Here is a 12,804-nt window from a genome sequence, read left to right as displayed (position 1 = left end):
TTTATTTTTTTTCTTTATCCTCACCTGAGGACATTTTTCCATTTTTTGTTCAGATAGAGTGGGAGGGAGAGAGAGAGAGAGAAACATCGATGTGAAAGGGACTCATCGAGTGGCTGCCACCCGCACGACCAACCAGGGCCGGGGACAAACTGCAACCGAGGTACATGCCCTTAGCGGGAACTGAACCCAGGTCTCTCTGGACCGCAGGCTGACGCTCTAACCGCTGAGCCAAACCAGCCAGGGCGATTTATTTATTTTTCTTAGTGTAGAATTATAGAAGTAGTTGGGCAGGAGATGAAATTGCTTTATTTCCCCCCAAATCCCAAATGGAATAATAAGTTGGAACATGTCATGTGTGTGAAATGACTATTAACCAACAAAGCTCTTTTAGAACACAGCTCTAATTGCCACTGTAAGTATCCAGCTAACCAAAGGGAAAAAGAAGGATGAGGACTTGAAGTATTAAGAGCTTGGAGTTGGCCCTGGCTGGTTTGGCTCAGCGGTTAGAGCGTCGGCCTGTGGTCCGGAGAGACCCGGGTTCAGTTCCCGCTAAGGGCATGTACCTCGGTTGCAGTTTGTCCTCGGCCCTGGTTGGTTGTGCGGGTGGCAGCCACTCGATGTGTCCCTTTCACATCAATGTTTCTCTCTCTCTCTTCCTCTCTCTCCCTCCCACTCTATTTGAACAAAAAATGGAAAAATGTCCTCCGGGTGAGGATAAAAAACAAAAAAAGAGCTTGGAGTTGGAGGACACCTTGGTATGGAAAGTAGATAATCGTTTGGGAAGGGGGCAGTCCTTAGACTAAAAATACCTACTACCAGTTTGTTAGAAGGAGAGTGAGCTCCTCAGGCACTGGACTGTTGTCCCAGAGAGAGAACGTTGCCTTATATCACAGGTGTGTGCCTGCTGTTGGCTATATTTTATAACTCCAGGAGTCTTGTTAACACCTTCGTATCTTACAGTAATTCTTTTCCTGTGGCAATAAGTCTCTGGTTTCATAATAGAAATCTTTGAACAAATAAGATTTACTTAATATTCAGCTTTGCTGGAATAAATGTAGTCTCTCTAAATTGAAGGGTTTCTGTAGTTTATTAACCTTTATAATTAGAATGAAAATATTTCTGCTTCTTGGGGTGGGCCCAATCCATGTTTTCGACTTAAAGCTTAAAAAAACAAACTGGCATTTATGTTATTGAGTATATGTATTTAAAGAAAACAATGTATAATTATGTATGTAGAAGAAATGGATTTCTTACAGTATATATACACAAAATAAATTGTAGATGGAAAGTAAAACTTAGAAAATTTTAGAAGCAAATACCTGTAAATATCTTTATGACCTCAGAGTAAAGAAGGAATCCTCAAATTCGATATCAGAGGTACAAATCATAAAGAAAAATGTGTTTTATTTTACTACTTTAAAGAAAACAACTTTCTGTATATTGAAAGATGTAAATAAGAAGATAAATCACGTGGTGCAGCTACCTTGGAATTGTCTTGCAGTTTATGTGCATATCCTACAGCTCAGCAGTTCTACCCCATCATGTGCCTTGCAGAAACTCTTGTACCTATAAACTAGAAGACATGTCAAAGAATGTTTATTGCATTTTCATAATAGCAAAAAACTGGAAATTACTTAGTAGTTCCTGTCCATCAATGGTTACATTCTGGAATAGAATATTTTACAGTAGTGAAAATAATTGAACAACAGCTACCTGTGACTTCATGGATCAATTTTAGAAACAAAATATTGAGAGAAAAAATCAAATAGCGGAAGACTGCATGTAGAATACTATTTTTACAAAGCTCAAAAACAAAACTAAAAAAATCTTATTTAGAGAGATACACGGCAAAGTTAAATTTCTTTTTAAAAGCAGAGGAATGATAAACATAAAATTGAGCATATAGGGGTTAGGAGAGGCACGAGGATGAGATGGGATGGGAGGAGGAACATTTAGTTTGAATGATATTGGTAATATTTCGGTTCTTCAGGTGAACTCATTGTATTCATTTTCATTATTATGCTTTATAATTTAATAATTACACATTTTTGGTATGTGACAAATATATCATTAAAAAACATAATAAAATGATAAGCTTCAGACTGGGAGAAGGTATTTGCAATATGTAAAACTATAAAGGATTAATATCCTGAATCAGGATTAATGCCCTGGATTTATAAAAAAAAATCCTGCAAATTAATAAGAAAAAAGATAATGCAAATAAAAAAGGACTAATGGGCAAAAGTTCTGAACAAGAATTCACAGAAAAAAAGACCTGAATGGCTAATTAATATATGAATATGCACTCAACCTTTCTGGAAATAAGAGAAATGCAAAAAGAAACAGTGAAAACAGAGTGATCCCATTTCATATTCATCAGATTGGTAGAAGTTCTACAGAGCCAAGTGTTGGTGAGCTATGGAACATCAGGAACTCGTCCCCACTGTGGGGGGTTAAAGAGGCATAACTGCTTGGAAGGACAATTGCAAGAAGATCCACTGATACTATTTCTCTTACATTCTGTAGTGAAAAATTTGCACAAGTGCCCAGGAGGTGTTACAAAAATGTTTATTCAGGTGTTATTTGTTAGAGTGAAACATTGGAAGCAATATAAGTGTCCATTTACAGGAGAATGGATAAAAAAAAGAAACAAAAAAAACCACCGTTGTTTTTGTGTAATGGAATAATGTACAGCAGTAAAATGGGTGAACTAGAGTTACGTGAATTACTCTCACTCATAATTATAGCAAAAAAAGCAAGTTGTAACCTTGTAGAATAATAAAGTATAATATGAAACCCTTTATTAAAAGTTGAAATATACAAGAAGTAATATGTCACTTATATGAATATTCATACAAGCATAGCACAGCAACTTCAGGGCGGTTTTAACTTCAGTGGGGAGGTAGGGAGGGAGGGACTATCTGGCTTTAATAGTTTATTTTGTTTCACTTAAAAAAACAACAACAAATGATCTAAGACAAATATGGCAGATTTTTTAACCTCTCTAATGGTTACATGTGTATTTTATTGTCTGTGCTTTGTTTTTGTATGTTTGCAGTATTTCATAATAAATATTTTAAAAAGACAACACAGCTGTAATTTTTAATTTTAGAAGTTATATATGGAAAGTTATAATGTGGAAAGTACCTTGATTAGAGAGCCCTCCACGTGGTCAACCCTCCTGTGCTGAGCTCACTGGAAGGCTTTGACTACTTCCCCCGGATGCAGTCCTGGTGTATGAGAAGAGATTATTTGAATTTAGAAAACATTCCTCTAAAAATAGTTAAGTTTGGTAAACAGACATTTATAAACCTTTGACCTGTAGGATATAACTTTAACTTTTGATGCTAATACTTTTATGGTTTTCTCCAAAAAAAAAAAAAAGAATGTATACTGTGAAAAGAGGGATGATTTGGAACAAGATAATTTCCAAACTGCACTCTGCCACTTAACTAGTTCTGAGGCCTTGTGCAGAGCCATTTGGGTGTCAGGTTTTTTTAATTTGCAAAGTTAGGTTAATAAGATCCTCTTTGCTGAGTTTTGTCAGGACTGAGTAGTCTCATAAGCTTATAAGAAGTACAGAGCCTGGCACTTACTGAATGCTCAGTAAATTATGATACTAGTTGTCATGACCGATACCTGTGACCTAGTGAAATACGAGTTTTGGGTCTCTCTCCTCACTGATAGAGCTTTATTAATTTTGGAAGTGCTCTGGCAAATCAGGTTTGCCATTAAGCAGCTAGGCCTTCCAGCATTTTTAGTTTGTGGGTAGCTCTAGATGGTGCTGGTGGCCTTTGGTCTGTAGGATGGAACTCTGGGTGTCTCCTGCCTGCTGGGCCTCTCTGATATGTGGTACGTGTTTCAGGCCTTCTCCACAGTAGGTACTCCTGACTACATTGCTCCTGAGGTGTTTATGCAGACCGGGTACAACAAGCTCTGTGACTGGTGGTCGCTCGGTGTGATCATGTATGAGATGCTCATCGGTAAGTTGCTTGCTTTCAGATGGCTTTTTCTTTGTAGCCAGGAGAGAGTCCTACATTGATAATAAACTCTGTTTCAATTTGGGGTTGATCTAAGCTCTCTCCTCTCCCTCATCTTTCAAAGTAAAGTTTCCCAGATAGAAAACTCTTGGCCAAAAAATGTATCCCACTCTATTCTCTGGCACACTGGCATGCTGTGCTTGCTTTGCTGATCATTTATAATGTTTTTCTTCTGCTTTTTCATCCTCTCCATCTAGCAGCTCTTTCAGTCACTGGCATTGATTAAATGCCCATTGTATGCAGAGAGCTTTACCTGGGCATTGCCTCACATACTCTTTACTTCTTTTTTTTTTCCCCCCTCCTTTTTATTGATTTTTAGACAAGAAGGGAGAGGGAGAGATAGAAGCATCAATGAGAGAGAACATCGATTTGCCACCTCCTTCATGACCCCACTGGGGATTTGGCCCACAGCCTGGGCATGTGTCCTGACTGGGAATCGAACTGGTGACCTCTTGGTGCATGGGTCAATGCTCAACCAGTAAGCCACACCGGTTGGGCACACACTCTTTACTTCTTATTTGCTGTCCTCTTTCTCTCTGAAGGTCTTCAAAGCATGGACCTCTGTCCCTCTTATTCACATGGTATGTCTCATTTAGGGGACACATCAGTGGGGTGGCCCTATGCCCGAGAGCACTAGGAGAGTCATTGTATCAGTGGTGGTACTGGATGTGTCTTTGTGGATGACAGATAGGGCATCCGTCTGGCTGTGTTGTCTCTGGGAGCACTGGGTGGATGCCTGTGGAGTGGATGTAATGTGTGGAGGGCAGGTAGAGTATTATGGGCAGGCATGTCAGTATTTAACCTCTTGCCTGTAGTTTTCAAAAGAAGGATGGTGATCACTTTCAAAACCCATGCTTTCTTATTATTCTACTTGTTTGGCACTTTTAACATATAAGGATGTTCTTAAAATGGACTAGTTCCTTTTTTTTTTTTTTTTTTTAATCCTCAGGATCTGAGGACATTTTCACTGATTTCTAGAGAGAGGGGGAGGAAGAGAGAGACAGACAGACAGACAGACAGACATTGATGTGAAAGAGAAGCATTGATTGGTTGCTTCCTGTGCGTTCCCTGACCAGAGATCAAACCCACAACCTAAGTATGTGCCCTGACCAGGAATTAAACCCAGAACCATTTGGTGCACAGGATAATGCTCCAACCAACTGAGCCACTCGGCTAGGGTAGAATTGTGTCTTCTTTTTTATTGATTTTACAGAGAGAAGGGAGAGGGAGAGAGAAAGAGAAATATCAGTGAGAGAGAAAATTGATTGGCCGCCTCCTGCATGTCCCGTTAGGGATTTGGCCCACAACCTGGGCATGTGCTCTGACTGGGAATCGAACCCGTGACCTCTTGGTGCATGGGTCGACGTTCAACCACTGAGCCACACTGTCTGGGCTGTTTCTTCTTTTTTTAAGTGTTAATTTACCAAGAAAACATAGCAATTTTATTTTTTATTATTTTTAATATGTTTTTATTGAGTTTTTTTTAGAGAGAGAAGGGAGTGGGAGATAGAAACATTGATGTGAGAATGAAACATCGATCGGCTGGCTCCTGCATGCCCCCACTGGGGATCGAGCCCACAACCTGGGCATGTGCCCTGACCAGGAATCAGAGCAGGACCTCTCAGTCCATGAGCCACACTGACCGGGCTGGAGCAGTTTCTTAATGACATTGTTTCATCCTTTCATTTCTTCTTTGGGCACAGTGGTTCCCATATCTTCAGCTCTACCTATGTCCTTCTTTCTTTTCCCAGCTCTAGCTATTAGCTGGTTCCCTACTGGTTCCAGAAGCTCAGCTTTACTCTGGATTTGGGAGTTTGGGAGAAGATAAAATACTGGTTTATGTGCTTTGTGGGAGGAGTGGAAATTCATGTCCATGTCATGGAGGGAAGGATATAAACAAGGTCATTAAAGATACATAGAGTTGTATTAAGGAAAATAATCTCAGATTCAAAGCTCTGCAATGTAAAAGCTCCAGGTTTCTTTTTTATTACAGGCTACCCACCTTTCTGTTCTGAGACCCCTCAAGAGACATACAAGAAGGTGATGAACTGGAAAGAAACTCTGACTTTTCCTCCAGAAGTTCCTATCTCTGAGAAAGCCAAGGATCTAATTTTGAGGTATTGGTCAGAGAACATCTCCCTCGCACCCACCCAGGCTTTTTGACTTGAGTGAATCCATTTTTTTAAGCTTTCATTATTTCCTGGATTTGCCCCCCGCTTCTTCCCATTTCTCTTTTTTAACGGGGGAGGTTATTCCTTTTATTTTTCCAAAGCGACTACTTGCGGTATGCTGAAAGGCCTGTGTCTTTTCCAGATTCTGCTGTGAGTGGGAACATAGGATTGGAGCCCCTGGAGTTGAGGAAATCAAAAGTAATTCTTTTTTTGAAGGTGTTGACTGGGAACATATCAGGTATAACCATATAAAAGCTTTCAGGATTACTTCAGAAAGTCTAGTTTGCTTACTACTAATTTGGAAGCACCATTATTGGCAAACCAAGTAAGGGAAGAGATCTTTTTAGAAATTCAGGGCCTTTTCCTGATTTAAGTTTATGGTGAGGATTGGGAGTTGGAGCTTCCTGTTGGCCCTGGGCCATGGGATATGTTGAAGCTATTTCCAGCGTGAAGTGAACTTTGGGTTCCATGGTGAGGGGAACATCTAAGAAGCATAGTGGCCTTGCTTTCACCGCATCACACCAACCTCTCTAGTGTTGGGGACCACCAGCAGGACTGCCGTGCCCAGAGGGTAGGGACTGTCCCTGTGAGATGGAGAAGGAAGGAGTGTGGTAGAGAGGGAGAGGGAGAGGGAGATTGTTCTGGTTCGCAGAGTGCCTCCAGCCTTCTGTGGCCCAGGCCGCTTACTCAGGCTTGTGGTAGCAAACAGAAGGCAAAGAAGTTGTCATCTATTTCACGCTGTGTTTTGATTCTGCATCCTTATGATTTTTTTTTCTTTATTTATTTTTAGAGAGCGAGGAAGGGACAGGGAGAGTGTGAGAGAAACATCGATGAGAGAGAACATCAATTGGCCGCCTCCTGCATGTCCCCCACTGGTGATCGGGCCTACAACCTGGGCATGTGCCCTGACTGGGAACCGAACTGGCTACCTCTTGGTGCCTGGGTTGACATTCAACCACAGAGCCTTATGGGCTGGGCTATACTCGTGATTTTTACCTTTGCCTCCTTTGTGCCACATTTTTAGCCACCGTGTTTGTTGGCACCTCCCATACAAGGGCAGAGCCCTGTATGAGGGTACTCTTTGAGGTCCAGGTCCCTTTTCAACAGACAGGGCAAGTCATCAGGGGAAGTGCATAACTTTGGTCTTTAATTTCTCCTTATTGTTCTAGCTATGAATAATTGTTATTTATTTTTATTATAATTTATTTTGTTTGACTCTAGTTAGTTGGCATGGTCGGTCCATGGTCAGAAGCTTTTCAGAGAAAATAACTGCTGTCTGCCAGGGGACAGCCTTCCTGTGTCAGACCAGGGGTCTTCTTTGGAGAAGACTAGATTAGTTATGACCCATGTGATTACTAATCGTAGTAATTTTTGGCATGTCTGTTCTTGGCAGAGAGAGACCTGCTGCGATATCTATTGAAATCAAAAGCATTGACGATACCTCAAACTTTGATGAGTTTCCAGAATCTGATATTCTCAAGCCAACAGGTAATATACCAACTGTGCCTCCTGCTGCCTTACAAATGTGTTATTTCGACCCAGTGTGGGGATGATGTTTACAAGTCAGAGTAGAGAATGTGGAGAGGAACATCAGTTTTTTGGGTTCTTTGTAAGAATTTTCCAGTACTGGTGCTGGGTAGCAGCGAGACCTTGTCCCGTGGAAGATGGATACGCGTTCCTGGGCTCAGCCTGCTTAGCAGAGTGGGTGAACTGCAAAGGTCTGATCTCTTGTTGCTGATTATTACATTAAAGGTTAGGTAACCTGAAATAACAGAAAGGGAAAATAAAACTTTAAAAATACGTGTGAAAAAATTGAGGGTCAAGGAACATATAGGCAAGCAAATGTAGAAAAGTTGCATCGAGTGAAAAATAGCTTTTCCCAAATAGAAAACTGATATGTGCTTCAGAATGTCATGTCTTCAGTACCCAGGGGTCCGCCCAGGTAAGGCCGTGAATCAATTTTCACATCTATTTCTTTCCCAGTGGCAACAAGTAATCACCCTGAGACTGACTACAAGAACAAGGACTGGGTCTTCGTCAATTACACATACAAGCGCTTTGAAGGCCTGACTGCGAGGGGGGCAATACCTTCCTACATGAAAGCAGCAAAATAGCGTCCTTGAAATGGAACCCTAAGTGCAGCAGCTCTTTGTATAACATCTCGGTGTTCCTCTCACACACTCTTTTGCAAGAACTTCCAAGAAGTTTATGGAACCTACCCGTATGTCGCGGTAAACTTGCCTGAAATGTGATAGTGAGTGGATTCTCTCCACAGTGCATCTGGAAAGCTGTAGAATAAAGACAGCCATTTCTACCACGTCGGCCATAAGCAGCTTCTTTTGAAGCATCATGAGCCAATTTGATAGATGTTTGTTGTTGTTGTTTTTTTAAACTTGAGTTTTTCTAAGTTCATCAGAATGAAGAGGAAAAACAGCCATCATCCAACATTATTGAAATTGTAACATATTGAATATCAGCCAATTCCCATGATTTTGTGATATGCTTTCTGCCAAGCCCACCAAGTATTTCTTTTTTCTTTACAGCTAAAAGTTCCATAGTACTAAGGAAACAGCAATAATGAAAGCCTCAGCAGCCAGCATTCTGGCTGAAGATGCCGATCCACCATCCTCTGAGGGGTGGTGATGATAGTTTCTCCCCGACCTCGCCTCAGGCGAGTGGCTTTTTATAGCCTCCATTCATGGTGCACTTTATTTATGGTACTAGGATAAAGACCCTCAATCCGTTGATTTATCTCCTCCCACTTATCTGAAATACCCATGCTGCTTTTCCGAGTGTTGAGGGGGGAATACCTGCCTGATTCATTGTTGCTCTTCAGAAGGCCCCCAAAGCCACTGGCGTTGCCAAGGAGTCCTGGATCATGCGGAAAGCCCTCGCTTTCTCTTCTCGGCTGTATCTGAAAATCTGTAAGTTGAATGTTGCCATGGACCAGCAGTACCCGCAAAGTACAGCCAATAAGTACTTGGTCTATTCCTGGCCCGGAACCGTCTTGGCTGAGGTGATGCTCCTGCTGGGTCTCCAGAACCTTCTTGGAAGTCGTGAAGGAACCAGCTCAATGAAAGCGCACAACCAGCCTGCAGATCTTTGTCCAGTTCACTCCTCAGTCCTTGGTGCAACTGTGTTTTGTCTTCTCTCTCGGTATACGCTCCCATCTTTAAGTACCGTTTTGCCTTGGAATTATGATTACAGATATTTCCTTTGCAGATGCCTTCTTGGGGGATGTTCCTCTCCACCCTAAAGGGTGGCCTGCAGCTTGGGCCGAGGGGGCCCCTGCTGTGACGTTCTCTCATGAGACACCCTCTGAGTTTTAGCACAAAGTGCCTTCTCTCTTACAGCTGCCACCACCTTTAGAGGAATTTTGCTGTGTCAGAAAATTGTGGAGGCTCCATAATAATGCATTATTATTTTTAAAATTTTGATAACTCTGAAAGCATCATTTGCACCTGTGTGGTAACGTTCCCTGTTGCAGAGCGTCGTGGCCGAGCTGCAGCTGGGCAGCTGCTTCCTGCCGGTTTCGATGTTGAGATCAGCTTTGAAAGGAAAGCATGGCCCAGCTTAGCCGTTCAGTAAAGAAAAACGGAATTCAAAGTTACAGTAGTAAGTGAAATGCTTTGGATTTTAATATCTTAGAGGAAGAAAAAAGAATATTAAGGAAGTATTAGCTCTGGATGAAGGTAGTATGTCTGTCTCTTATTCTTTCATTCATGGTCTGTTAGTGAAAAGGAAGTAAATGAGATTCTTTTGTGTAACTTTGTAGTTTCTTTGTATTACCAAATAGTTGGGGTGTTGACCCCCACATGTTTTGCAAGAGTATGTGGTAAGCATGGGTAAGGATATGTAATGGGAGTGGTGATAGTCTGTGTGTTGGGGAATAGCAGGGGATAATTTGTTTTCAGGGGAAATGTCCACCTTTTAGCTTTTAAACTTTTGAATAAACTGTGTGAAAAAGTAGTGAAATGTGTGATGTGTTCTAGCTCAAATACGGCTATTAATTCCGAGACAGGGCTAGCGCTGTGCCCAGCCGCAGGCCGCTGCTTTCGTCTCAGAGGAGCTGGGACCTGAGTCTTTGGGATTGCTGCCCTTACAGAGACTGTCTTCTGCTGGCCCCACGCGTGTTCTTTCCACCTGGTTCCGAGTTCCAGGGCAGTGGGCTCTCCCCAGTAAGGCCCAGGGGATACCTTTCTGACAGAGCGCTCTCAACTGGCGGACCCTTTGTACAGCTCTTTCCAGTCCAGCCCCATTTTCCCCCCATCCTGGGGTTGACCAGGAATGTCCAAAGCTCTCGGGACCGTATTTCTCAGTGCCCCGTGTCCACCAGGGCAGAGTTCTTTCTCCAGATCTTACGTACTTGAGTCCTGTGGGGTCCCACTTACCCCTTCTCTAGGCGAGGGAAAGAAGCCTCTGAAAGAGGCAGGAGGGAAGGGGTAAAGCCCGGGGTCGGACCCACAGGCAGAGGGAAGCTAAATGCAGTCAGAATGTGTACTGTCTTCACAAGGCTCGTTGGAAACATGTTGGGATTAGCTCAGTGTTGGTTCTGTTCAGAGATGATTCTGTTTCCTATCTTAGTGGGAGTTAGAAAGCAATAGAACTTGAACGGGACTACTTACTAAAACAAAACTGAATACTGATGTCATTCTTTTTGACTTAGACTCTCCTCGATTCAGAGGGCATCAATTTTCTTCAGTGCCTGTTTCTTTTTAGAATTAGTTTCAAAAGTAACATACAGACGTATTCCTTCGGGATTAATAGTGTTTGAATAGCAGATTGCTAATTTCAAAACTCATCCATGTGGCATAATAGGAATCCTCTATTTATTACTAATAGTTTTTCTCTGAATCATTTCCTTGGAAAGCATATTTCCTGGATCACCTTCTTTTGTCTGTCTGTCCTGGGCCTTTGTGTGTTACCTGTTTTTAGAACAGGTGAATGGTGTTTTCCTTTGCTAGGTAGCATACATTTTCCTGGAATTGTCTGTCAAAGCCAACCTGACTTAAAACCAACCTCCACATGCTTTTTCAGGCATATTCTCAGAGGAAAACATCTTGTCCAGATAACATTTAAGCACCCATAACACACAGAACTCAGGACCAGGCCCTCTGTGGTTCTGGACTGCGGGTCAGTGTGGGGGTTCCCACCGGTGGCTGTACAGAATGCAGCATCATTGTGAAGTTAGTATTTTAGTATTGATGTAACAATACTATTAAACCAGCCCAAAGTTGTTGGGAAGCTTCCCAGAGATGTTTGCAAACAGCAGTGATTTGGCAGATGGGAGTGAGCCGTCCGGGGTCTCGGAGGTGGGTAGTTATGGGCTTGTGCTGGGCAGCGGCGTGGGGCCGAGTGGTTATTGCTTTATGAAGAGCACTGCGGTCACTCTTGTTACGTCATTTCCCTCTCCTACTTCAGCCCCTCCTCTCTGGTGCCTGTCCATTGTTGAAATGTTAGTATTAATTCTCCCATGTATAAGGCATGCTAGTGTTCATTTTTATTCTTCCTCTGGTCACTGGTGTCCTGCCGCATCCATTGGCTTCTTGACTCCTTATTTGATCAACCTGCTGTACTCACACTGTTGACTCTAAAAATGGCTCCCACCACCCCTTTTGTCCCTCACCTTTACATACCCAGCCCATCAGTATACTTTACTTCCTAGTTTCTATCAACGTATTTCATTAGTTTCATACTGTTTTACTTATCCTAAATCTAAACAGATTTGCTCAAAAGGAGACTATTCTATTTGTAAAGTCCTTAGTGATACATGTATGAGCTTTGCATGGACGAACTAAGCACATGACCCTTCCTTGTATATTCAGAACCTGAACATACATGTAAAAACAGGATCCCATTTTGACAGATGTGAAACTACCATTTGTAATAAATAATTATATAATCTACCACCTGTATTTAAAAAATGACTCCCACCTCTCCAATTTCCTTCTTGGTAGTCCTCTGCCACCACTTACATGCTGGTGCTCCTCAGAGCAATGACTTTTGCCCTCTTTTCACTCATGAAGAGTGAAAAGGCCATCTCTAGGCCGTCTGCCCCAAACTATGGCTTCAACTACCATGTTTTTGTGGTGAGGTCTTCAAAGTGACCTACCTACCTAGACTACCCCCCAAAATGATGGCTCTCATTTAGCCAGGTGGCTACTAGAAATGGCCATCTGGATGGCCTCCTCCTGGCTCCTCGTCTCCATAGCTTTTTTTCTAGCTCAGTGTATTCAGCTGTCCAAACCCAAAACTTTTTTTTTTCCTCACCAGAGGACATTTTTGCATTTATCTTCAGATAAAGCAGGAGAGGAGGGAGGAAGAGAGAAACATCCATGTGAGAGAGATACATCGAGTGGTTGCCACTCACACGACCCCAAGCAGGGCGGGGACAAACCGAGGTACACGCCCTTAGCGGGAACCAAGACTCTCTGGTCTGCAGGCCGACGCTCTAACCACTGGGCCAAACCGGCCAGGGCCAAGCACGAAACGTCTTACATGCCTCCCAGCAGTAAGCCTGTCCAGGCCTGGAGCATGGCCATCCTGCCAGTGAGGGCCTTCATTCCTTGCTGATCCCGTTGTAGTGGTCTCTC

The 12,804-nt window shown here is 42.5% G+C and overlaps 1 protein-coding gene across 4 annotated transcripts in view; it reads left to right on the top strand.

Annotated features, from left to right (window-relative positions):
* The window catches only part of STK38 (serine/threonine kinase 38), a 49,362-nt gene extending 38,477 nt beyond the window's left edge, over positions 1-10,885 (top strand). For all 4 annotated transcript variants that reach the window (XM_036248440.1, XM_036248441.1, XM_036248439.1 and 1 more), the window contains exons 10-14: positions 3,866-3,983; positions 6,034-6,157; positions 6,354-6,449; positions 7,605-7,699; positions 8,195-10,885. In XM_036248440.1, coding sequence (XP_036104333.1) covers positions 3,866-3,983; positions 6,034-6,157; positions 6,354-6,449; positions 7,605-7,699; positions 8,195-8,325 — 564 coding nt within the window. In that variant the 3' untranslated portion in view covers positions 8,326-10,885. The remainder of the gene's footprint in view (positions 1-3,865; positions 3,984-6,033; positions 6,158-6,353; positions 6,450-7,604; positions 7,700-8,194) is intronic.
* The last annotated feature ends 1,919 nt before the right edge of the window (positions 10,886-12,804 follow it).

Source organism: Molossus molossus, unplaced genomic scaffold (genome assembly GCF_014108415.1).
Source record: "Molossus molossus isolate mMolMol1 unplaced genomic scaffold, mMolMol1.p scaffold_m16_p_8, whole genome shotgun sequence".
Classification (NCBI taxonomy): Eukaryota; Metazoa; Chordata; class Mammalia; order Chiroptera; family Molossidae; genus Molossus; species Molossus molossus.
Note: the sequence above shows the minus strand (reverse complement) of the source record. Positions and strands in the feature narration are given on the sequence as shown.